This window comes from Python bivittatus, unplaced genomic scaffold (assembly GCF_059951505.1).
Source record: "Python bivittatus isolate LINGU-HERP-01145 unplaced genomic scaffold, Pbiv_v1 ctg000980_np1212, whole genome shotgun sequence".
In the NCBI taxonomy this organism is placed as follows: Eukaryota; Metazoa; Chordata; class Lepidosauria; order Squamata; family Pythonidae; genus Python; species Python bivittatus.
Genome location: NW_028277125.1, coordinates 44,347,071 through 44,373,249, shown reverse-complemented (window position 1 = coordinate 44,373,249; position 26,179 = coordinate 44,347,071). Strand labels below are relative to the sequence as shown.

At 40.4% G+C, this 26,179-nt stretch overlaps 1 protein-coding gene across 1 annotated transcript; it reads left to right on the top strand.

Moving 5' to 3' along the window:
* Window positions 1-1,261: 1,261 nt before the first annotated feature.
* On the top strand, window positions 1,262-25,503 carry PPRC1 (PPARG related coactivator 1). The gene is made up of 14 exons (XM_007419920.4): window positions 1,262-1,418; window positions 12,554-12,694; window positions 13,580-13,732; window positions 14,621-14,722; window positions 15,140-18,026; window positions 18,509-18,562; window positions 19,097-19,151; window positions 19,400-19,467; window positions 19,962-20,835; window positions 22,442-22,585; window positions 23,651-23,717; window positions 24,131-24,252; window positions 24,440-24,591; window positions 25,057-25,503. Exons 1-14 carry the CDS (start codon window positions 1,311-1,313, stop codon window positions 25,158-25,160), a joined length of 5,031 nt encoding a protein of 1,676 aa, XP_007419982.2. The 5' UTR covers window positions 1,262-1,310; the 3' UTR covers window positions 25,161-25,503.
* The last annotated feature ends 676 nt before the right edge of the window (window positions 25,504-26,179 follow it).

Sequence of the window (26,179 nt, the reverse complement as noted above, 5' to 3'; positions counted from 1 at the left end):
TGACTTAGCATGGATCTTGCAGCAGTTGAACTAAAATAAACCTTTAAGGTGCCATGAGCCTTTGCTGTTTGACTGAAATCCGAGGTATACGCACCAGAATAGCACAAAGTGCTGCCGGGTGTAGCTTTGGCACTGTCAGCGGTTGCTGACAGACCGGGTAGGAACGCAGAGTGCGCAATGCTAAACAAAACACCTTGATGTCTGGCCGGCTGTTCCTCCAAGCTACCACTGCTTCCTTCCTGGCAGAGCTACAACGAAGCTGCAGTTACCACCACGCTGTCGCACCGAAGCTGCCCTCATGGAAGCCAAGTGCTCACAACCGAAGCGGGAGGGTGTTAACTTCCGGCTTCTAACCGCGGGAAAATCAGGCTACCAAGAGGCGGGAATGATGTTATCACCTGCTCTTTGAATTGGATGGTGGGATGTCCACGACTGAAACGGAGCTGAAGCATCAGACTGTACCCCACTGCAAAATGGCTTCCTTCTTAAACAGAGCTGAACCGCGGTCCTCGTTTTATTCTTAGAGGCCGCCTGCATCGTTGTGAGCAAAGGCGAGGAGATTTTACTTAAAAGTACAGTAGATAACGTTACGGTATGTAGCTTTGAGCCGATTAACCGCTACATCTGTGTCAAATCCAGAACAAACCAATAAGCTGTGCCCCATCAAATCTAAATGAACAGTTGGGTAATTTAACGTGTAAGCAATGCGCCACGCACGCAACTCGGTGCACGCTTACTCGGAAACGACTCTTAAGGGATCGCTCCTGAATCTCACAAAAGAACTGCCACCTTCATTCTCAAATCTGGACTCGTTACTGATAACGCGGGTTAAGAGAATTGCAGTAAAATGGATGTTTCTATTCTGCTGGCATTCGGAAATCCTCGTCTCTCCTAACCAAAAGTTAATGCTGTTTAGTAAAATATAACCCGTAATTATTTCCCGGAGAAGTGTTGTGTTTGGAACAGAGGAAAACTGAGTAACAAATGTAAATTATGCCCTACCATTTACGTTTCTTCAAATATCACATTTTTTTTCTTTTTATCCATCATTACACCAAATAGGCAAAACTAGCAATATGAAGAAAATGTTAATTTTTTATTGCCTGTTACTGTAAACTTGAAATGAATTTACCGTTTAGTATCTAGAACAAGAAAAAAACTACAATACCCATGACGCTTAGGAGAATATGTCCCAGCATGCTTTGCTCGAAAAAACTCGCCCGCTCTGCTTTTAGTTGCGTTGTTTCCTGGGAAATATAGTTCTATAGTGCCGGCCGGGCTTCTGAAGCTATTTGTGAGGAGGTGCCAAGATGGCGGCCCTGTGGGGCGGCGGTGCGGGACATGCTGGGGCTGGGGGAACTCTCCCTATGCGAGGTGCCTCGGAGCCTTTGGCGGGCAGTAGCTTTTCTTCTACGCAGGTACCGGCCGGTCTGGGTCCTCGGAAATGAGCTTGAGAGTTTCAGTTAGCCGGGTCGGCTAGCGCTAGATGGACACGTGGAAGCGGCGTGTCTGGCATAGGGAGGTGGCACTGGCAGCAGCAGCGGGAACGCGGGCTGGTGGTGCCTTTGGAATGGAGGCACTGGGAAGAACGGGCGATAGAGAAGCTCCGCAGGGAGAGGAGCTTTGAGAATCGGAATAGTGATGCTTTGGCTGCTCTATTCCAATTGGTGGCCGTTTCACTTGAGCTCGATGTAGTTGGTAATGGTGGACTGGCGGGCTGGAATGGGCGGACGATCTGCTGCAAGATTAGCGTAGTGGAGCAAAAACCCAGTACAGTATGAACTATCTGCAGTTCGGAAATTTGGGGCTTTCTGAAGGTTATGTCCCTCGAGATGCGGGAACAATGAAGTAGAGAGCTTTAGGCAAAGGCAGTCCTAGGCGTGGCAGGGCGTCCTGATCCTGTGAATCTTTTGGCGTAGAGTCACACTTGAGTTGAGTTGTGGAGCATTGTTGCCTTGGTTGGGGTCTTTGGAAAAATGTGCAAAAAGAGAAGTTGTTTGTAGGATCAGGATGCTCCTTAATCGATTCGTGGGCTTCCATCATTGCTTTGAATTACTTCTGACCAAAATGGTACTTTATGTGCCTTTGATTTCTCCACCGACTTTTAACTTTTTCCTTTGATTTGTTGGTAACACTTATTGTCCTATCCCCATCCCCCAACATACTAAAAAACTTAAAAGAATGTAGGGAAGTGGGAGACCGGGTTATGTCTAATAGGTTGATGGAGGACCACAAACTGGAAAGTGTTATCTTATGTAAAAATGAATTCCAATGCTTTTGCCTGCTTAACTCCTCTGTTCTCCCCTCTTCATTCCTGGGTGTGTTCATACCCTCCCACTTGCTGATCCTGTTCAGCCCCATTTGATGATGCTCTCTCTCAGCAGTTTTTTTTTTTTTTAATTCTTGTATGTAAAATCATTTTGTGTGCATGCCTCTTTAGGTATTCTGGCTTCTCTCGTTCTGTGAGTGATTTTACTGTAACCCCAAATGCCTTGTCCTCTTTAAGTTAAAAAAAAAAAGTAACAGCAAACCATTTCACTTTAGAAAGGAGTTTTAAGAGTGAAGCCATTTATGGAAACTTAGTATACGATTGTGCTAGGAATGACAAATAGCAGTAATGAGCTTGCTGTCTGCTTTGCAGTCTGTTCACTTTGAAAAGTCTGCTGGAACTCCTGCTGGATTCTCCTCCATGTTTTTTCCTGCTACACATTATCTTCCACTGAGTGTGATTAGAGATTGTGCCACAGCCATGAGAAAAAAAAAAGAAGAAAACATAATTTTGTATTGCTATGCTAAACAATAGTTAAAATAATTTAAATGCTAAATGCCAGTCTTTTGTAGTTAAAACAGATGTAATTCATACCCTTACTATACAAAATAGTGAGGCTGTTTCATTCACATTCTTAATAATATTGAAGCAGTATGTCAATCTTGCCTTACTTTATCTTTGGCAGTTAATATTCTCTATGCATGTCTTAATATGTTTTGCATGATGGTAAGGACACTAACTTTCTGAATTCTCCACAAGCACAATCATATCTCTTCTGCCTGACATCTTCTCGCTTCTACTGGGTCTAGTCAGAATGCAAAAGAAAGCGGGGGCAGTGGGGGGGGAATGACCATGGAGGATTGATTACAAGAGACTTGGAAGTGGGAGGAGAATCCCACTTGATTATGTTATAGTGCATGAAGATGTGTGAACGTGAAGCTTTAAAAAAAACTTTAAGGAGTTTTGTTTGAGCAACAGGTTATGTTTAAACTATATTTTTCCCTTCTACCTCATCACACAATTAAACATCATAATTCTTTTCCTAAACATATTGTAAGCTATATTATCACTATATAAATTTGTTAAATAAATACATTTAGTAGTATGTAATATAGAGAATGTTATATTGAAACTTAAGAGTGGCTCTTTGGAACTTTTTGGGATTGTTGAATGTGGCATGATGACTAATATAGTGAAGTGCCCCAAAAGCTTATAAGCCTCAACATGTATCACTTCTCCTATTAGTTTGCTTGGAGCAGTCTTCCCTAGCATGGTGCATTCAGAGATACTGGTCTTCCTCTGTTAGGGTCACAAGCTAGTAACTAATCAAGCATGAGCCTTGGAAGTTAGGGAGCTGGCAATTTTGGGTGTGTCCACAAATCTGGATGCTAAAGAGATGTGAAATGGTAACCCTGTTAAACTTTGTGTCTGTAATCACATTGGTAATCAGCTGACAAAGCAAACCAAATGATGGACGGTGATAGTTTTATCTACAATTTCTGAAATTTCACTTTGGTCAACATTATGAGACAGTGCTTTTAACTAATCTCATTAGTTTGTAGCAAAGAATCTGGAGCATCAACTTGTAAGATTTGAAAGAAATTCTTTGAGTAATTTCACATTCAGTTGCCAGGATTAAAAGGAAATTTTAATTTTTGTACTAGAAAGTGTTTTCAGAGAAAGAGATGTACTGAGCATATTAATTCCGACTTTAGATAAACTCATTAATAAACAGTATCAAGGCTTCTTCAGTTTCTCTGTGACGGTTGTCTAAACTGGATTAATTTCATGCCAGAAATTTAACTACTTTTTTTTCTTCACAACAAAACAGTGATGTTCAGATAGTATTCTTTGGGGGGATATCTCCTGTTGTAGAGATGGCCGCTTTTTTTATTTTTGTTTTTTGAGGGATGGAGGAATAGGTGGGAAGCTGTTCTTTAGCCGTATCAGCATATTCAATGTGCAGCTCTCCAAATGTTGCTGAGTATATTCAGTTATGAGGAATACCAGGAGATGTACAGTGGTGCTTAAAAGTTTGTGAATACTTTTGAATTTTCAATATTTCTGCATAAATGTAACCTAAAATGTGATCTGTTTCCCTCACAAGTCCTAAAACTAGATAAAGAGAACCCAGTTAAACAAATGAGTCAAAAACATTATGCTTGTTCATTTATTTATGGAGAAAAATGATCCAAAGCTACATTTTGTGTATGGCACAAGTATGTGAACCTTTGCTTTCAGTAACTGGTATGCCCCCCTTGGGCAGTAATAACTGCAACCAAACATTTCTGATAACTGTTGATCAGTCCTGCACATCAACTTGAAGGAATTTTAGCACATTCCTCCTTACAGAACAGCTTTAACTCAGGGTTGTTGGTAGGCTTCCTCACATGAAGTGCCTGTTTCAGGTTCTTCCAGAACATTTCTATAAGGTTAAGGTCAGGACTTTGACTTGGCCATTCCAAAATATTAACTTTTTTCTGTTTTAACCATTGTTTAGTCATACAACTTGTATGTTTTGGGTTGTTGTCTTGCTGCATGATCCACTTTCTCTTGAGCTTCAATTCATGAACAGATACCCTGACATTTTCCTGTAGAACTTGATAGTACAATTCAGAATTCATAGTTCCATCAATGATGGCAAGCCATCCTGGTCCAAAGACACCAAAGCAGGCCCAAACCATGATACTGCCACCACCGTGTTTCACAGATGGGATAAGGTTCTTATGCTGGAATGCAATAGTTGCCTTTCGCCAGACATAATGCTTTTCATGGAAGCCAAAAAGTTCTGTTTTGGTCTCCCATCCACAGAACATTCTTCTGGTAGCCTTATGGCTTATCCACATGGACTTTTGCAAACTGTAGACAGGCAATAATGTTCTTTTTAGAGAGTAGTGGCTTTCTCCTTGCAACCCTGCCATGCACACCATTATTGTTCAGTGCTCTCCTAATGTTCATCTCATGAATACTGGCATTTCCCAATGGAAGAGAGGCCTTTAATTCCTTAGATGATGCCCTGGGCTTCTTTGAGACTTCCTGGCATATTATACACCTTGCTCTTGGTATGATCTGGGTTGGTCAGTCATTCCTGGGGAGGGTAACAATGGTGTTTAATTGCATCCATTTGTACACAGTCTGCCTGACACTGGACTGGTAGAGTCCAAACTCTGGAAATAGATTTATAACCTTTTCCAGCCTGGTGAGCATCAACAACTGTTTTTCGGAGGTCCTCAGAAATCTCCTTTATTCGAGCCATGATACACTTCCACATATCTGTGTTGTGAAGATCAGACTTTGATAGTGAATTCCCAGAATTCTGTTCTTTAAATAAGCAGGACCTCCACACTCAACCTGATTATCATCCCATTGATTGAAACACCCAACTCTAATTTCCCCTTCAAATGAACTGATAATCCTAGAGGTTCACATAGAGTAATACCTCAGTTCATGAACACTTCTGTTCGTGAACAATTCGGTTCGCGAACAGCAGCGTTCGCAAAATTTTGCTTCCGTTTGCGAACTCCGCATCAGGTGACGAACACGACTCGCAGCCATCTTCCCTGTTCTGACACGTGGTCGTGGCTTCCTCTAGGTGAGATCGCGGTCACAGACAGACACTTGCTGTGAAGCTTTTTGGTGTCGCCTCAAGCAAGGTTAGTGTTCTCTCTCTTCATACTGTACTGTACTGTACTTTGTTTCATATTTTTGTGGTTAAAAAAAAATACATATGGTTCAGAACGGATTAACCTTATTTACATTGAACCTTATGGGAAAATTTGATTCAATTGGCGACCATGTTCGTAGGGGTCAGAATGGATTAACCTTATTTACATTGCACCTTATGGGGAAATTTGATTCGGCTCACGACCAATTCGGTTCGCGACCAGAATAGTGGAATGAATTAAGTTCGTGAACCAAGGTACCACTGTACTTTGGCCACACACAGATATGTTACTATGGATCATTTTAATAATAATAATTTATTAAATTTATATGCCACCTGACTCCCAGCACAAGACAAAAGAACAACCATGGCAAAGGAAATTAAAAGGAAAATTTATTTTTCTCAATAAATTAACAAGTATAATGTTTTTGACTCACTTGTTTAATTGGGTACTCTTTAACTAGTTTTAGGACATGTGTGGAGAACAGGTCATGTTTTAGGTCATATTTATGAAAAAATATTGAAAATTCAAAAGGGTTCACACCTTTAAGCATCAATGTAGTTCAGTGACATTTGGAGGATTGTATGTTATGGATCCATGATTTAAAACCATATGAAAAGATAAGGATTTTCAATTCACAATGAAGGTAAGGAACATTTTTGATATTTAAAAAAAAAAACAAGCCTATTTGACCCAAATGTGGTCTGGATCTGTGTCATGTACTAAAGTACTTTCTGCTTGGGTATATTGTTAGTGTATTTCATATTTTTTGAAATACAATGGCAAATGTGGTTCTTCAATGGAAAAATTATCCTTTTCTTATTTGAAACCTGCATTTTTTAGCTAGAATTATGCAGTGGAGCCCAGAAACATTCCAAGATCCAGCATACAGTACTCTCTTCATTTCACTGTATCTTCATAATTCTTTTCTTCTCCACAGTTTTTAGCATATTTTGCTGCTTGCAGTGTTGAAACACATCCTCAAGTATCTTACTTCTGTGCTGCCATTATTTGTCCTATGTGAGTTTAATTTCCTACAGTTACGGTGGCCTGTGCCTTCTATTTTTCTCTTATCTTTGAGTACTCTAGCAAAATTTCTTAACCTGATATCCATCAAAAATTACTAAAAACGTTTTTTTATTTATTATTTCAACTATGGTTGGGGCCAGTCTGATCTCCAGGTAGATGATGTTCCAAAGGGTGGGCACCACAATAGAAATGGCTATCTTTCTGAGCCTTGCCAGATGTCATTCCCTAGCAGAACCCCCAAGCATACCTTTCCTGCCAGACCTAATGGGATAGGTAGATGTAACTGGGGAGAGGTGATCCCTCAACCCAGTCCCATGCCATGAAGGGGGTTGCTTCAAGGCACAAGGTTGGAAAAAATAATAGTTCAGCAATAAGACATGGTAGAGAGTTCAGATATTCTTGAACTATGGTTCTCCCTATATTTGTTATGCAGTTGGGGCTGTTAGAATTACAGTTCATCAACACCCATAGACACAAAGTTTTCTAACTCTGTAGCAAGGCTTTTATTTTCAGCATCTGAATTATGATGTCAACTCATACAGGATAGGATTACAGTTCTAGCTGAGATCTTATGTAAGGAAAAAAATTACTACATAGGAAGCATGTCATAAAGAAATTTGGTGACAGAAAACCAAAGAATGCTTATAGATATTCATGGAGTACTTCCAAGTCCTTGTAATTAGAGCTTACTGGATAAAGCCCAGTAATTTTAACTGCATCTGTCCAGGGAATAAGTTAGAACTTGCTCTATGGCTACTTTCTATCTAGCTTGGTGCATTCTTGTATCACTAAGGTGTCTTTCCTGGATATATGCATACTGAGTCCAATCCTGTTTCACTGGTGGTAGGAGTAATAATATTCAGAAAAAAGTGTATGGCAGGGATGGGAACCTCTGATTTGTGAGTTTGCTAGGCAAGCTTGCACAGATGGTGTGATTGGGAGCAATGCTTAAACTCAAATGTCACTCCCAGTGATACTATCACTTTCAGACAGTGAGTAAACCAAGTCTTCTCCACCCTTGTATTATGACCTGGCTGGAGTTAGGATCCTAGTAACAATAGGAACACAAATGTTTCATCCAGTATTCATAGAGGTAATACCTTTATTGAGAGCCAATTTGGTATAGTGATTAAGGCACCAAACTAGAAACCAGGACTCTGTGAATTTTAGTCTTGCCTTAGGCATGAACCCAGCTGGGTGACCTTGGGCCAGTCATTCTATCTCAGCCTTGGAAGAAGGCAATGGCAAACCACTTTTGAAAATCTTGTCAAGAAAACTGCAGGACCTAGCTGAAGCAGTAATCAGAAGTCAACACTGACTTGAAGACACCAAAAAAAATCCCCACATCTTTATTAGGTCAGCTAAAGCTTTCTTTAACAAAGTTGTACACCATTTTACTAGATAACAGAGTTGGGTTGAATTACTTAGTGTTGGGTATTTTCCAGTGTTAGAATGTTTTGTTTCTGGTCCAAGAACATTAACCTAAGATATATCTCTTATTCTCATGATCTTTACATGACTTACAAAGCCATCAAATCACAGAACACTTATTTGTCTACAGAGGAAAAAAATCTTTGAAAAAAACAGGCATTTACAGTGGTTGTATAGAATCTGAATTTTTTTGGCTAAATCCATCTGGAATTTGTTTAGGCTGAAATTGGAACATTAAACAAACATTTAATTTAGCAGTCATATATGTTTGTGAGCAAATTGTTCTATTCTACCTTAAATCTCATCATTACTGTTGGCCTTACGTATTATATATACATTGCTTGTTTCATCTTATTTATTTCATTCATACACTGTATATTATTGTTTCCTTGGAAGGAGATAATTGACCTCTAATCTTGGTGACTTAATATAAACCATCCTAATGCTAACTATTTACCTTTGTATTCAGTAAGACACAAAGATTCCCAACACATTCACTTCACTGTACAGTCTTGGGTGATACAGCTTATTCATTTAATGCAATCTTTCCCAACCTGGTATCTTCCAGATGTACCTAACTCTAATTTCTGTTTGTAATGCAATTTTTAATTAAAATACTGAAAGGCCCCATTGGGGAGAAGAGTATACTAATGCATTAATGCACACGACACCTTTCATATAAATAAAAATAAGAGCCACTGCTGCATAGAATAACTCTTAAACTAAACAGTTTTAGCCACCTCTTCCACAAACATTTCATTGACCATGCCCAACGTTTTTCAACCTAACCAGAAGGAAAAAGGCTAATGGCATATCTTCTGAACATAATTGGTGTGCAACTTAAAATAGTAAAAACCATTTATATGGGAACAGTTGAAATCTTGGAACAAGAGGCTAATAACAAGACTGCCAGTTGCCAGCCATGCTAGCAAAACTTGCCCTGGTGTGAATGTTAAAATATTAAAGTAGATGCTAGTAGAGGTTTCGTGGGCTATTTGATCTAATGTAATTAAATAGGGAAATGATATATTTGAACATAAATTTAACATACATCTATGAAGTATACATATATGGATGGAAATGTTCCTTCACTGACTATAGATCTATCAAACTATGTTATGTGCTGTAGGGATGTTTCCTATGACTTAAGGAAAAGTAATAGAATTGTGTCTCAATTTCCTGTAACCCATCCATGGCCATAATCCTTTTCAGTAACTGCACTTCAAGATCCTTTGCAGTTGATTCTCTTGGATAGCAAAGGCTAGGGATAGGTAGTTAACTTAGGTTGATAAAATAATTCAGTTTTGCTCTGAGTTAGACTCCAGCTGGGCAGGTTCTATGGAAGTGACTGAGGTACAGTCTTGTGATGTTATCTGGGATGAGTTCAAGCCTATTGGTCCCAGGGAAGTGGACAGATTACTTAATGCTGTGTGTGCAGCCACCTGTATATTAGATTCATGTTCTTCCTAGTTGGCTAAGGCCTGCAGGGAGGGGTCATGAAAGAGGAGTTGGTGCTGCTGGCTCTGAAAGAGGCCACTCATAAAGACACCGTCCTTGGATGCAGCTGATCTGGACGCTCTCCAACCGTATCTTTTTAGGGAAAGTTGTTGAAAAGGTGGTTGGCCTCAAGCTTCAGAGAGTCCTGGAGGAAGTGGATTATCTGGACCCTTTTCAGTCAGAATTCAGACCAGGGTATTATACTGAGACAGTTTTAGTCACACTTGTCAATGACCTGTGGTGAGCTTTGGATGGGAGTGGTATGCCCATCCTGACTCTCCTTGATCTCTCAGCGGCTTTCCATACCATTGACCATGGTATCCTTCTGGACCAGCTTAGAAGGCTGGAAATGGAGGACATCATTTTGTGGTACTTCTCCTTCTTCCTTTGAGGTTTGTTCCAGTCAGTGTTGATGGGAGGGGAGTGGTCAAGTCCTTGGCCCCTGCTGTGCGGAGTGCCTCAAGGCTCTATCCTCTTCCTCCTTTTTAATATCTACATGAAGCTTCTGGGTGAGGTCAACCATTGGTACCAAGTGAAGTATCATCAATATGCCAGTGATACCCAGTTGTATATCTCTGCCCCTAATCATCCAAGTGAAGCTGTTACAGTTCTCCCAGAGTCTGGAGGCTGAGAGGGTCTGAATAGGGAAGAACAGATTGTGTTTCAGCTCTGCCAAGACTGAGTAGCTATGGGTTGTGGCCTCCCTCCCCCCCAGATCCAGGAATTAAAGCATTTCCATCTTTGGTTCTGAGTGGGATAGTATTGTCCTGTTTGGACTCTGTACACAATCTGAGGATCCTCCTGGACTCACAGTTTCTGCTCAAAGAGCAGGTGGCAGTTGTGGCCAGGGGTTCCTTTGGACAACTGCATCTTGTGTGCTAATTTTTACCTGTTCCTGGATCATAAGGTCTTGCTCATGGTGGCTCACACCTTAGTCACCTCCCAATTGGACTATTGCAACACACTCTACACAGCCCTGCTCTTAAAGGCCACCTGGAAGCTTTCACTGGCCCAGAATGCAACAGCGTGGGCAGTTATGGGCGCAGCTCATTATGGCCATGTGACACTGCTATCTGCACTGGCTCTCAGATGGCTTCCATGTACAATTCAAGGTGCTAGTTATCACCTTTAGAGCCTTACATGACTCTAAATCTGGGTTAATTGTGGGACCACCTTCTCCCAAGAACATCTGTCTGCCCCAATTGCTCTCATAGGGAGAGCATGCTCCAGGTTCCCTCTTTTAAATGTTGTTATCTTCTGGGACCTAGGAAGTATGCCTTTTCAGTAGCTGCTCCTATTATTTGGAATAATACACAACAGACCCCAACTCTGCTTACCTTTAGAAAAAGTATCAGTTTAAATACATTAATATCATACGTGATGAACAACTGCATGAACAGAGACCGTGCACATTTGTTTACAGTATACATGTGGAAAGTGCTGACTGTTTATTTTTCTCCTATAAAAATGCAGTGCACTATAGAAATGGATGTTACATTTGAGAGTTACTTTGTCCCAATGTTAACATTTTCCTTGAATAAGGCAAGCTGTTTTCAGGGTCTGTTTCTGTGCAGCACCTTGATATTTCTTCTTACCATTTTAGCCCTCTGAAGCCAGTCAAAGCTCAGTATGCCAGTAGGTAAAAGACTTCTGGTGACAAGATGAACACATTTTGTTTTCTCAGCTATGATAAAAAAAAGTGGTTTACTATTGCTACTGCCTCCTTCTTCCTCTTCCTCTTCCTCTTCCTCCTGCTCCTCCTCCTGGCTTCCTAGTGTCAGAGCATGCCAGTATTTAACTGTAAATTAATCTTCAGAATTACAGGAATAGATGTGGATAATCCCATTAAAATTGATGCTGTTTGAATATTCGTATATATATTTTTTCAAAAGTTGGTTCTTGTTTGGAAGCCTTCACATTAGTTGGTATACTGGCTGGGGAATTCTGGGAGTTGTTCCATCTCATCTAGAGGGCAGCCGGATGGGAGAGGCTATTACAAGCTAATCAGCAGAAGGGCATGGGAAGAGAAGCAATCACATCTTGGCCCTCCCAACTTTGTGCAATTAAAGCATCCTGCTTATCTGATGGAAAGCTCTTCACTTAGTTTTGCATTGTGCTTGATTACATAAATGCAGGATTGTAGATAGTCTTGGTTGAAAAGGGGTTTACAGTATTTGCACATATGGCTCTGATAAACTAGGAGAAAATCATTCTTGCAAGGTAGTAGATCTGGATCTCAGAAATGTAATGTTTCATTTTAAAAGCTCAGCCTCCAAATCTAAGCTTTTGGGCAGCTTGCAAAACAGAACATAATACTTCAAACCATCAGGTATTATGGTAACAAAGAAAATCAAAGTAAGCTACACAGCATCAGTTAAAAACCATGGCAGCCAATGATGGATGAAAATTGTAAGGTTCCCAAATGCTAGAAACAGATATGCACATCACAAGAACACATTTGGCAGTTTCAAGAGCTTTCTTGCCCCACTCTGTTGCTGTTAAGCTCAACTAGCAACCAGTTCATCATCTAACCTAGGTGCTTGGGGGATTTATTCTGTGCCCTAGAAGATAATACTTAACTCACTATCAGCTACTTTCATTCTTTCTTCTCATCTGGTTAATTTTTATTGTCCCTCCCTTCTCCTGTTCCTTCTCCCCCCAGTATTTACTGGCAGAGGATTTGCACTTGGCATCACTGGAAGCAGAAACCATACTTGAAGCTGGGGAATTCCTGGAAACAATGCAGGACTACTTAGACTCTTCTGTCATTTCCATCATTGAAGATTTCAGCAGTTTGACTGAGGTGTGGTATATTCTGACTTGGTTCTGAATTGCTTTGTGCATTTTTCATCATGGTAACAAGCTAGGATGGGTTGCTATAAAGCCCTGAGTGAAGAAAACAAACATTGTAGCTTTTCTTCTTACCTTAAGTATAGCAAAACTGCAATTCTCTGCTTTCATTACATTGTATGATTTTGTGGACAGTAAGTGATGGGGGAGTTCTGTGGGGCACAGGAGTCTTTGGTCAGTAGAAGACCTACTTCACCCTATTAGGTGGTTTTATCTTGAATAGATACTAGCTATATATTGAATTTCTCATCTTCACCTATGTAGTTTTCTCAGCAAATATGGGGACATGTTCTTAAAAATTAAAGACACTTAGAAGTTGGACTATTGAAGCTTTGCTTCCAGAATCCTGAAACTGAGATGCTGAATATTCAAAATTCAGCTTATATTTTCCGGGAATGAAAATCTGAGTTGCTATTTTTCTGCTGTTCTCAGTCTGCTCTTGGTAAATTAGTAGTATAAAATTGGGGGTCTAGAGAAGCAGAATAATAGTTGTTAGTTGTTGATATACCAATTCAATTTCAGTGTTCGCAGAACAGGTTAGAATAGGTGTAGGTACTGTAGATTTTTATCTCTACACATTTCAGGCTTTTATGTTCCAGTCAGGGATTGTTGGTGTGAAAAAGTTCTGGAAATTGACTTCAAAGTCCATGTACCTGATTTCTTTACTATGTAAATTTAAGACAGCCTTACCCTTCAGATGTGGTGGACCCCGCCATCATGGTTCAATCAGACATTTGAAAAGGATTAGGTTGGGGCAGAGTGATTTATGGGAAGCAGTCATATATTGAAGTTGAATAGTGGGTAACATTTCAGCTGTGGTTTGTTCTTCTAATAACAGGCAAAAAGCCACATGGATGCAGAGAATGAACTTTCCCTGTTGACTGCAATAACAGATATTCTTGATAGCACGGATGATGAGGCTTTGTCTCCCTTTGATCCTATTCCTGAATCTGAATTGCTAACATCACCCAGAGAGCTTGAGAATTCCTCGGTATGATGATATTCAGTTAAATGTTAAGTCACCCTAACAGCTCTTTATTGTACTTCATCCCTGGGGAGGTTAATTGAAAATACTTATTTATATTTCTTAATATGTCCCATAGTTCTTCAATTAGATTATGTAAGCCTATAATATTTTAAAACAATTCATACTAAAACCAAATAAAACAAGTTTGATATAATCTAATATAGCATTAACAATATATAGTATATATTTGGAATTATTGCTTTACCTGATTCATATCAAATTAATATGCATATTTTTTCTTTACCCAAAGAGTGTTGGATATAAATGGCCCTCATATCTTCTTTCTTTGGCCTAAAATATTTCCTACAGCATTTTTTGTTTGGATTCAACTTTGTGGTTTACTAACTCAGTGCTTTCATCCAGTTAGTAATGGCTGAGCTTTTTTGTTCTTGGTTAGTTGCTTTTGATTTTCATAGGCAAAATCACAGCTGCAGGATAATACTTATCACCATTATTGCCATTGAAGTTGAAAATTATGGAGGCTTCTCTGTTCACCAGTGGTGTCATAATTTCATTCTGCAATTTCAAGTTCCCTCTTTAAATTGGCATCCAGATTCATCAAGTCTAACATATTGAGAACTCTGTAGAGTCAGAGTGCCCTCTGTTGGTCAAATCCACCTATTTAATAGTATTATGGTGTTTACAAGGTGGACAGGAGATGTTAAAGGACTCCCTTGCAGATGACTAAAGATAAGGAAAGATGTTTAATGTACCTTAGAGAACTCAGAGTTACCATTTTTGGTGTTTCCTAATATCAGTATCTCAGACAAGCATGGGGTTACTTGTATTTTGATGTAATGAAAATGGGCATACTGTATTTATGTTATTTCCAAACTGCTTTCTTCCCATCAGTTTCAGAGATTTCTCAGTTTGTCTATAACACCCCATGAACAAGACTTACACAATATCGAGGATTTCCAGGAGCCTGGGCTGTGCACCATTATGTCAAAGAAGGTATTATATTTTGTGAGAACTAAGCCATAAGTGACTCTGATTGATTTTCCTCCCGTTACATTTTTGCCTAAAACAGTTTCCCTATCAGGATTGTTGGATGCTCTCTTTTGCATGAGTTCTGCTGGATTAAAAGCTACACTGACAATTTCAGTACAGTAGAAAAGGGTTGCCCAAGTGTAATCTCTACATATCCCCATGTTTGAGGAATTAGCAGGCATGCAAAACCAGTAGAATGATAACAGTGGATATTTTCTCTGTTTCGGTCTTTGTAGGCTATACATTTCATAGATGTAGTTTAAGCATCCTTTAGTAAAATAGCAGGGCTGTCAGAAATATTTTCATCCCAACAAAATGTTGGTTGCTTCCCATTTTTTTTACTTTGTTCCATAATCTCTTCTTTGATTCATATTTCCCCAGGTGGAAGCCAGTACTACCGGCGTTCCCTTCTCATTAACTTCAAGTTGTCCCAAACAATCAGCTTCTTCAAACAAAGTGAGTAACAAAGCATTCTGGGGGGAAAAGAAGCTCTTCAAGAATAGAGGACAAGAATCACCTGTGCTACAGAGCAGTGATGGAGAAGAAGAGGAAGAAGAGGTTGCAAGAGGCTGTAGGCAAAATTTTATGGCAGGTGTGAAGGAGACAGCCCTGGCAGCAAAGGAATCTAAGAGAGACCTTGATGAATGTGATGGTCCCTATATTATTGCCCCAGAAAATATTTCCCTTGATGAGTTGGTGAGATCAGTGCACTCGTACTGCCAGCCCACCCTCACTGTATGCCTGAGTCCTGATAGTCAGTCCCTTGCTGAGGAGAATCTCACAGGCCCACTTGTCTTAGAGATAATGCCTAATGGAGGAGAGAGCATGGAGATCCCAGTAGTGCTGCAGACCATGGAGACCGAGCTCACATGCACAAGGGACAGCAACTGTACAACTGGCCTTATGAATAGTGAAGCAGGACTTTTGGTCCCTGCCCTGGGAAAAGAATTGCCTGAATACATGATCAGATATGCAGGTCTGGACAGAGAGCTTGACTCATACAAACAAGATGAGAAGGTAGTTAAGGCTGCCCTTCCAAACATAAAGGGTGCTCATCCACAGATAGAGGAGGACACTCAAAAATCAGCAGATAATCAAAAGGATACATCTGAGCCTGCCTCAGAGGCACCAAAAAATACAAAGCTCATTGCCTCAAAGAAGGGTCAGGTATCTACAGGCATCAAAAAAAGGAAAAGAAAATCCAGTGAGGAAACAAAATATCACAAGACCATAACCTGCAAACAAAAAACCTGTGCTCAAAAGCAGACCAGGATTAATCCAAGGAAATCTATGTCAGATTCTAGTTTTCAAAAAAAAGAACTGGAGAAAACTGGAGGGGAAAAACTGCTCCTAAACCAAGTATCCCAGACAAAGGAAACACTTGATACTCAGGTGGAGGGGTCAAAATGTGTGAGAGAGGTAGGGTCCAAAAATCCACTTGTGTCAAGCTTAGAAAGTACAGGGACCGTGCCATATGCAGGGGAGCCTACACAAAACCTGGGGAATTCAGACCTCATGCCTATAGTCCAGGGGGATGTCCCAGGACAGCGCCATGAAAACAGCCAGTTCATTTTACCAGAGAATGAAATGTCTAGCTCAGAAACTTCCCAACCACTCCATGGTTGCACTATGGACCTTACAGGGCAGCCAACCAAGGATACTCCTTACTCTGAAAATAAGGAAGTCTTCTGCCCTCCGAGGGAAACTAAACGACCTCTCAGCTTGAGTGAATACAGGCAGCGCCGGCAGCAGCGCCAGTCTAATAATAACAGGACCCAGAACACCAGAGAGAATCAGAGTGTCAACAAGTGGCCCAGTGTTCCCAAGCTCCCCACAGAGTTGGCTGACTTTCCTTGCCTGCAAGCTCCTCTGCCATCCACCAAAGCTACAGCACCTAAACTGGTGAAGGAACCTGAAAAACTGGCTGGCTCCTCCACTACTCTTGCCCCTGATGACAAAACAAGTGCCATGCCCCTTTCCATGCTCTCTTCCACTACAACTCCTATACAAAGAGATCCTCCATCTTTGCAGCTTCCTTCACCCACACCCATTCCTCTAGTGCCTCCTAGTAAAATATGTGCTTCTCATGTTGGGCCACAAGTGCCTCCAACACTGCCCATACCTCATGTGCCACCAGCCCCAGAGGCTTTCTTACCACCTCCTCTTAATTGCTACAATTTGGGCTCATCCCAACCACCAGGATCTTCCTGGTCTCACTTTGCTCTTCTGCCAGCTAATTACCAAAGCTTGCCACCTCCTCCACCTGCTAATGAGGTTTGTTCTCCTGTCTTCCATACAGTTCCCCCCTTGCTCCCTCCAACATGGCCTCCCCCACCTGTTCCTTTGCCTTTTGTTCCAGCCCTGCCTTATGGCTCTGCTGAGTGGGCTCCGCTGCCACAGCCTTCCTACTGGTCTGGAATTCCGGTGCCACCTCCAGTGTTGCCCATCCCATATGGAGATCAAGGAAGTCTTAGGCAAAGTTCCCAGGTTGGCAGTTTACCTGCCGCATGTCTTTCTGATGGATTTCTTGGCCAGCAGAGTACAGCTTTAACACCAGAGCCCTCCTGCATTGGACTTCAAAATGTGGCGGTCAGTGAGAAACAAAGCCTGCCTGTCCAGGTATCCCAAGTAGATGCTCCTTCAGCAGTCAAGGCAGCTCTCAGAAAAGTATCCGATCCAAGGAGACAAACACAGCTCTCTACTGTACCATCCCAAACTGAAGTAATTTCAAGCAATTCTCAATCATTGGAGAAGCTGCCTTTGTCTCCATCAGCTGTTAAGCCTCCAAAAGAAACAGCATTGACTCAGCATGGGAGGAAGAGCTCTGTCTTGAAGTCCTTAGAGGAGCCCCTTCCTGTGCCTTCTTCCCAGCAAGTGCTGGGAGAACTTACTGGTAAACTGGAGTTCTCAAAAGAAAATCCTCATTTTCAACTTCTAGAGGAGAACCCTCTACAACTCTCTGGCTCTGTGGAAACTACTACTATTTCTGTGGCTCAGAGCAACAACAAACCACCAGAAGAGGAACATTCTTCCCTTTTGGCTTCCTTAGCACCTGGAAAACAAAAGGGGCCAGCTGAAATCCAGTCAGATGTCACAGAACTTGCCCCAATTGCTCCCAGTTTCTCAACATCATCAGGGTCCCAGAAAATACACGAAAATGGCCATCTTTCCAAGAAGACATCATCTATGTGGAAACACCAGCCTTTCATCAGCTCTGCACAGCACAAGCATGATAAAGACCTTGTTCACTCATTTATCAGTGAGATTGGTGAGTGTCTGTGCTATTGAGGGTGGCTTTACTGAGCATGGCCTAGGATAGTTGGCAATAGTATATGGGGTTAAAGCTTAATCACAAATCATTCCATTTGAAAATTCTCTAAGGCGACCCCAGACGGGTTATGCTTTCTTTCAAATGTGAAAACCATCTCTTTTTATTCCCTCTTTGTCCAGGATCTGCTAATAACCTTTTTTTTTTTTTAAGAAACTGTTGCTTATATAAATATAAAGTTCAGTATTTGTGTTTTGACACCCATGTACATATATTCTAACATACTCGGTCAAAAAAAAGTGGTTTATTTCTCCCAGCCCATCATAGTTGCTGACCTGGCTGGGGAAAAGAGGGACAGAAGTTAACTGCAGCGAGCAAAATCTTTCTGTGCACAACCTGAGCCAATGAAACTTCTCATGGGAAATTACAAAGTATCAACCAGTGTGTATAACTGATGAATATCATCCCTTTTCCTCCATCAGGAATTCAGGCCTCTGACCTATCTAGCCTGCTAGAGCAATTTGAAAAGACTGAAGGTGAGGAGCTAAACTGAGGGCAAGTAGACCAAGATTTTGACTTACGTTTGGTGCCATTAAAACTTTTAACTTTTTTGCCTGGAGTTCTCCAAAAGATCAAGAAATAGCTTCCAGCTTCAAAGGATTTTTCATTAATTTATGGCTGAGTTTCAGAATGGTACTGAGGTCTGATTTGCTTAACCCTGGTTTATTAAGTAAGAACTGCTTGGGTTTATACCACATGCTAAGCCATAAACTGATTTACAAATCAGTGTGTTTACACATTGTGCAGGATGCAGAATTATACTTCCTTCTCCTTCCCTATCCAGACACCTCCCTGGATTTCTTGTTCTAGCAGTATTTTTCTCTATCTTTTCAAAGTGTTTTGTGTTCATGGTGAACTAGAAGGGTCTTTTTTTAAATCATTAAAGCTAAAATGTTTAATAGATCTGTTCCTATATTATTAGACTAGTATCACCTTGACTAAATACCATGTTTTAGAATCAGTATCTTGCCTTGCAGCTATTAAGTTATTTGACTTTTTTTGTTTTTCAGCCAAAACTGAAGCTTCTGCCATGTCAAAGAAAAATAAATCTATAGGGAACAATGGGTAAGTATAGGCCTGATCCAAAGCCAGGTGTTGTTCTTTATCCTGTTTCTGCTTGGTGACCTAGTAGCATTGTGTTAGGAAACAGAGGCAAGAAATTTGTTAGTCAGAGCAAGGTTATCTTGGCTTAAATGTCCTCTTATGCCATTAAGAAGCACTGGCACCCTTTGTTTTGGTGCTTTATATGCTAGGTAGAGAACTGTTGAGAATATTGTTGAGTGCTCTAATGGAACCTTTTTTTCTTCTTTCAGCTCTGAGGCACAATGGGAAAAGAAAATGGTGGACCGGCTTCACGCACCAGAGCTCATCAATGTTGCAGGTAAAATCCCTTTGTTGGGAGGTAATTTGAACACTCCTGAAATGGAAAAACCAGGAAATCTCTTGCCTAGGAGTTTGGTCCTTCTGTAATGGAGAGGGAAGCAAAGGATTTGTGATGTTTGAAAGTTCTTTTAGCATAACGAACTTTTCCTTAAGCACCTGGGTATATTTTTAAGATTTCCCAGTGAACCTTGCTGAGGTACATGGAGGGACTTACTCTGAAGAGTTTATCCAAAGAAAGCTTGTCCTGTTATGGCTGTGGTGGGAGATGAGGTGAAGATATGAAAGGTGGGCATTCATATAGGATTTGAGAATACTGCACAGGTATAGAAATTAGTTTGTTTAAACATTTTTATATTCTTCCATAGTGAAGGTCTGCTGGGGATGGGATGAGTGTTTATTAAGCAGTTCTAGTAAAAATAATCACTTAGTCCGCTCAGTTCACCGTTTGTGTTTTAGTTGATACTCCATTTCCTTCTTTCCATCTCTATGCAGGTTTGACTCCACCAGCCACTCCACCCCATCAGCTGTGGAAACCTTTGGCAGCTGTCTCACTGCTGGGAAAGGATGGGTCCCAAAAAGATACCAGGGTTCTGAAATCTCTAAACAGATCTCACCGGAAAGCTCTAACTCCTGTCCATGTAGGGTCTGGCGAGCATGACTATTGTCAGCTAACTATGGCTCAGCCAAAGGGAGGTGCCAGATGGAATGTCAAACAGAATTTGGATATCACTATAAAGCCTATTAAGACCATAACAAGACAAGTCCTAGATCAGCCCCCTGCTTATATAAAGCAGCCCCCCACTACTGTTAGACTGAACCCTGTAGTTCCTGCTTGCCAGAATCCTAAAGATATTGCCAAGCATGCTGATTCCAACAAGGGCCAGACCAAAGACTCCAGGACTGTTACAATTGACTTGAAACCTACCATCCCAAACTCACCATTGTTGGAGACCAGCCTTATACATCCATGCAAAGAGGTGTTGGACCACCGGACTACTATTCCAAGGTCCATGACTAGGGGCAATGATGATCCATGCTCTGTACTGCTGTCACCAGCTGCATCCCCTTGCCGAGATTCAGGAGAATCAACATTACAGCAACCTCAGGAGGTTCAGCAGAAACCTCTCGCTTCCAAACGTTCCTTAAGATGCTACCGGAGCAGACAGAGATCAGTCAGTCCCAAAAGGCGCAGGTGGAGAAGCCGACGAAACCATGCCAGCCGGTCCTTCAGTTCAAGCTCTGATGGCGATAGTGACTCTTCTTCTTCCTCCTCCTCTTCTTCCTCTTCTTCTTCATCATCGTCATCATCATCCTCTCCCTCATCACAATCTCGTTCTCGGTCTCCACCATCCAAGCACTGGCGAAGGTGGGTAGTATTTTCTTGTCCCTTTGCATAGATTCAACATTTCAAGAATTAGGTGTACTTTTTGCTGAGCTAAATGCTTGATATCGTGGTGCCCCATGGTTTTTGGACTGTGATGCTATTTGAACAAAGTGATGCTATTTGAACAAAGTTCATGTTAAAAAATTGTGGGTTGTGAGTGGTTGATGCAGATATGATCTCTGATAGACTCCATGTTTCCATGACATAAATTCTTTACAGCTTTTGCGAGCCTATTGATGTTTTAGGCTGTATCTTTATATATGCTCTCCTATTGAATAAGTATGCTCATGCTGGGTTTCTCTCAGAGCAACTTAATTCCTCCTCCTTTGGGGATAATTTGTAAAGTGTCCAATTTACCACATGTCTCTAGCTTACTTTCATCCCTATTTTAATTCTCTAAATTTTGTTTTCTGCTGAAGACCACAGTAGGTTTAATATTCTCTTTCAGTAGTTGGATTTATTTATTATGCTGAAGCCATGGCTTTCTTAACCTTGGTTTAGTAAATAATATGCCAAGCCATGTACTGTGATTTGCAAACATCAGCAGCTGGCTCAATGCAATATGTTAAGTTTGCAAATCACAGTACATGGCTTGGCATATTATTTACTAAACCAAGGTTAAGAAAGCCATGGCTTCAGCATAATAAATAAATCCAACCACTGAAAGAGAATATTAAACCTACTGTGGTCTTCAGCAGAAAACAAAATTTAGAGAATTAAAATAGGGATGAAAGTAAGCTAGAGACATGTGGTAAAGTGCAAACTAGTGAATCACATTATGTCTTAGTGTGTGATCCGTGATGCTATTTTAACTTGGGGAAATAGTCGGAAACTGTTCCAGAATTTGCAGCCTGTAGATCAACCTTACCAGACCTGCTAATCCCGCTGAATTATCCTGTTAAGTTTTTTTCTTACAAGTGGAACATAAATGCAAAAGTCTTGACTTACCCAATATATATCATGTAAAGAAGTTCATAGTTTCTACTTAAAAGGCTTGATTTTCCAATTTACAATAGAATACCATGCCTGACCATATGCAGCACTTACAATATTTCATCTACTTAAGAATAAAATAGCTGTAGAGCTGGTGCACATATGTTTGAAATGCTGTTATTATCAATGTGTTTATTTCTTGCAACATAAGCTGTTTTTATACTAGGTTATACTATTTGTTCATTTAGCTCTGTATTGTTTTTAGCTCTGTATTGTTTAAACTGACTAGGGATGGAGGTCTTTTGCATCACCTGCTACTAATCCTTTTAACTGGAGATTTCAGGAATGGAACCTGGAACCTTCTAAATACAAAGCATAGGCCTAACTCCTGAGCTATGCTTACTTTTTAGAACCTGATTACAAGTATGTATTTAAATTAATATTTTTGAGAATATTTGGATAGGCAGTCATTCTCTGCAGATGCTGGCATACATCTCCGTCTGCTCTATAGCAACATGTTCTGCCTAACCTAATAATCTTTTTGTTCTTTTGAAAGAGATTGAATGCTCACAGGTTACAGTCAACTCAGAAAAACAGCTGTGGGTAGGTATTGATCTCATAGGTGGGCATGTTTGTGTCTCCTCCTTCATCCTAGATGTCGCTCACGGAATTCCAGCTCTTCTTCCGCTAAATGGAGTCGGTCAAGGGGCAGGTCCCGCTCTCCCTCCAACTCCTCTTACATATCAAGATCATCCTCCCGGTCCCCTTCTCTGCACAGAAGGAGTAGCTGCAGAAAAAGGTGAGACAATGAAATGATTATTTCTCCCCTTGCTTCCTTGAGTTTGTTGAGACATTGAAATGGAAGACCTTTGTTTTTCTCTTAGCAAAGTTTCTGGTTTTGGAACAGCCTTGTTATTTTACAGTTCTTTACCTCCAAATCCAAACCCAAATTATTCTTTGGGGATGGGGTGATATAGAGTGAGACAAAAGGGATTGGTCTAGAATCTACATTATAATCAAACTATTCTACAAGAGAAAGTATTATATAATCAAACTATAGTTTGTAAAATATAGTAATATATTTATTTTGTATATAGAGTAATATATAATCAAACTATTCTACAAGAGAAAGTAGAATAAGTAAGAAATCCCTATTTATTGGAAATTAAGTTATACATAGTTTAGATTTTCTTCTCTTTGGGGCATTTTTGAGTATTTTCCCACATTGGTTTATAAGATTTCAAAGCAGGCCTAGAGAACCTTTGGCTTTTCATATGATGTTGAACTACAATTATTAGCATTCCTTAGTATTACCCATGCTAATTGATGCTGATAGTCCAGCAATATCTGGAAACATAAATTCCCCATTTCTGCTTGAAATAATTATATTTGGCAAAATATAACCTCATGATCATTATGTCACAAAGATTCTACCTAACTTAAAATAATAACTTGCTTTTAAACACCAAGGCCTTTTTGTAATTATATCCCTTCCCATAAGTGCATTCTTTTTTTCATATTAACTTATCTTTTTTCCAAAGAACACAGAATGGTGTATTTAACCTAAAATATGAACAGTAGGAAAGTCTGTGATCTCTTTTCTCAATGGGCAGTTCTTGTACTATCAATTTTTTCATCCAGATTCCTAGAGTCATTGCTCAAACTCTCTTTCTTGGAAGCCACTTGGGGACTGGGTTGCCTCATTTTTGTTCAAAGATCAAATGGGCCCATGGATGCATTTCCCAAGCAAAGAAGGCATTCTTTTCTGTTTACCACCATTTTATTTTTTCCATAGGATAGTAAGGGTAATTAATGAACACTGAACAAAACTGTAATTTTAAATTTGTTTGTTTGTTTTTTTAAGCTACAATTCCAGCAGTTCCTATGAACGTTACCAAAGGCAGAAAAACAGATATAAAGAACGTGCAATAGTAAGTATGCATATTGTACAGTAATATTGTGGGAAGATCAGGACCCCCATGTAAGGCTGTCTTTATCACAGTTACTTTTTAAAAAATGTCCATTTTATGTAGAATTTTCTTCCCTAGAAAATAATTGCAGGACAGCAGATTCTGGCAGAAACATTTTTCTATATCAGACATGGATTTTGCAGAATCCATATTGCTTGCTTAATGCAATAGGATTATCCAACTACTATTCACTGTTATTAATACAAATTCAATCATAACTTCTGCTCCATTGTAGCCCACACCCTAGGAAGGATTAGTTCAGATCATGGTTTACATAAAATTTACATAAGAAAGTGGGTTGGTTTGGCTGGCAAGATAAAAGTGGCCATATAACAAAATTGTGACTGAACACTGGCCCTGAACTGTTTGCATAGGAGGAACGCCGTGTTGTCTTCATTGGGAAGATCCACAACAGGATGACACGTTCAGAGTTGCGACACCGTTTCTCTGTGTTTGGGGACATTGAAGATTGCACACTGCACTTCCGGGAGCATGGGTAAGGGGTAGATCTGACCTTCTTTTGAGCAAGCATCAACCTACTAGGTAATATTGAGGTAATGATAAAGAAGAGGAGAAAGGTGTTCAGAGCAGGCAGCCATTTTCCTCTTCCTTCCCTGTTTATCCTGTATTATGTATGTCCTGACTGCAGAGTTTTTTTAATACATAAGTGTCCTACTTTGTAGGGATAACTATGGCTTTGTGACTTACCGATACGCTGAGGAGGCCTTTGCTGCTATAGAGGGTGGACATGCACTGCTTCGCCCTGATGAACAGCCCTTTGATCTGTGCTTTGGAGGACGTCGGCAGTTCTGTAAAAGAAACTATGCTGACTTGGGTGAGTCCGTGGTGGAGACTATGAAGAGCAGAAGCATTGAGCATCCAGTACTGTTTGACCCATTGATATGTTTTTGTGCAGAAGGTTGGAACAAAAATCTGAAATAAACCTGGAAAGTGCTCCCAATTGAGAACATAGAAAGTTTGGCCTTAAGCGTTGAAGCTATAGGCTAAAGTACTGTTTGGTTGGCACTGTATTTTGTCTTGTGGGACCTGTTTGTGCATTGGTTTAGACATTGTGATAAGGCACATTGCATTTATCCATAAATCATGAGTTATAAACTGTACTTTTTAGGGCTTCACACAGCACATTAAACCAAAACCAGACCACAAAATGGCTTACCATGATGTCCAAATCCAATCGTAATGTCCTGAGGCTAATAGTCTGGGTGGGGCAAGGAATTAAAATTTCTATTCTAATGTGTGTCTAGTTGTTAATTCTGATTAATGTTCTTGTGTTTTTCAGACTCCAGCCAAGATGATTTCCAACCTGCCCCTCTGAAGAATAAATATGATGCTCTTGACTTTGACACCTTATTGAAGCAGGCTCAGCGAAGCCTGCGGAGGTAGCGCTAGTTCTCCTGGGCTCAGTTGCCCAGTAGGCATCTGCCTACGCCAGCCTTACCTCAGTTTGGTTGCAGGGGCAAATGCCCCCCCAGGCCCAGCTGCTATGTCCAGCATGATTTTGTAACAAAATACAGACATAAACAATTTTTACCCTGGGTTTTTCCTAACAGCTATTTAAGGGGAAAGACACTTTGTTTAACAAGTGGGGTAGGAATGGAAATACACTGACAACTTCCAGTCCACTTAATTGCTATGCAGACAATAAAATCCCAACTATAGACTTAACAAATCTATGGCTGTTTCTCACTCTGTTACTGCAAAGATTAATTTTAGTAATAACTATTTCTCAGAGTTCATCAGGTAAGAAAAAAATCCAGGCAACAGACAGTGGATGCCAATAGGCAGTACTCAGGGGGTGGGGGTGGGAGGAGATGGCAGGCAGCGGTGGAGCAATTACAAGCTGCATTCGTTATATATTTAAAGGAACATAGGTTCCACATGGCTGTGAATGCTCAGAAATTCTGCAGAGAACATTTTGAGTTTGTTGGCTAGGTTAGATGCTTTGCTCTGGGAATCTCTGCCCATTCTTAACCTTCAGTTTATTCTGTCTTCTATCCTATATTTAAGAAATTTATTCACCTTCTTCCTTCAGTAACAAATTCTACAAAAAGGAGGTTTTTATGTGTACAGTTATGGTCAAAGGTGTGAATATTCAGTGCTAAACGTTATCCCATTTTATGCAAAAATAATTGCATGTTCTGGTTTTTCTAGTCATTTGGAGAAGCAGGGAATAATTCATGCCCTTGAGCCCTTATCCTGGACTTCTTACTCAGGTTGCCTATACTGTCTAAAACCTCATTTGGTTTTGTTGGCTGAAAGTTCAAATGAAACTATGCCATAAGAAATAGAAGCTTGTTTGTTTCTCTTAATTCTGACACATGAAACTAGATTCTGTACCCAATAAAAGAGTATTCCACATACTACTGAACTGAAACATATAAATCACTTTTATGAAGCAGTGC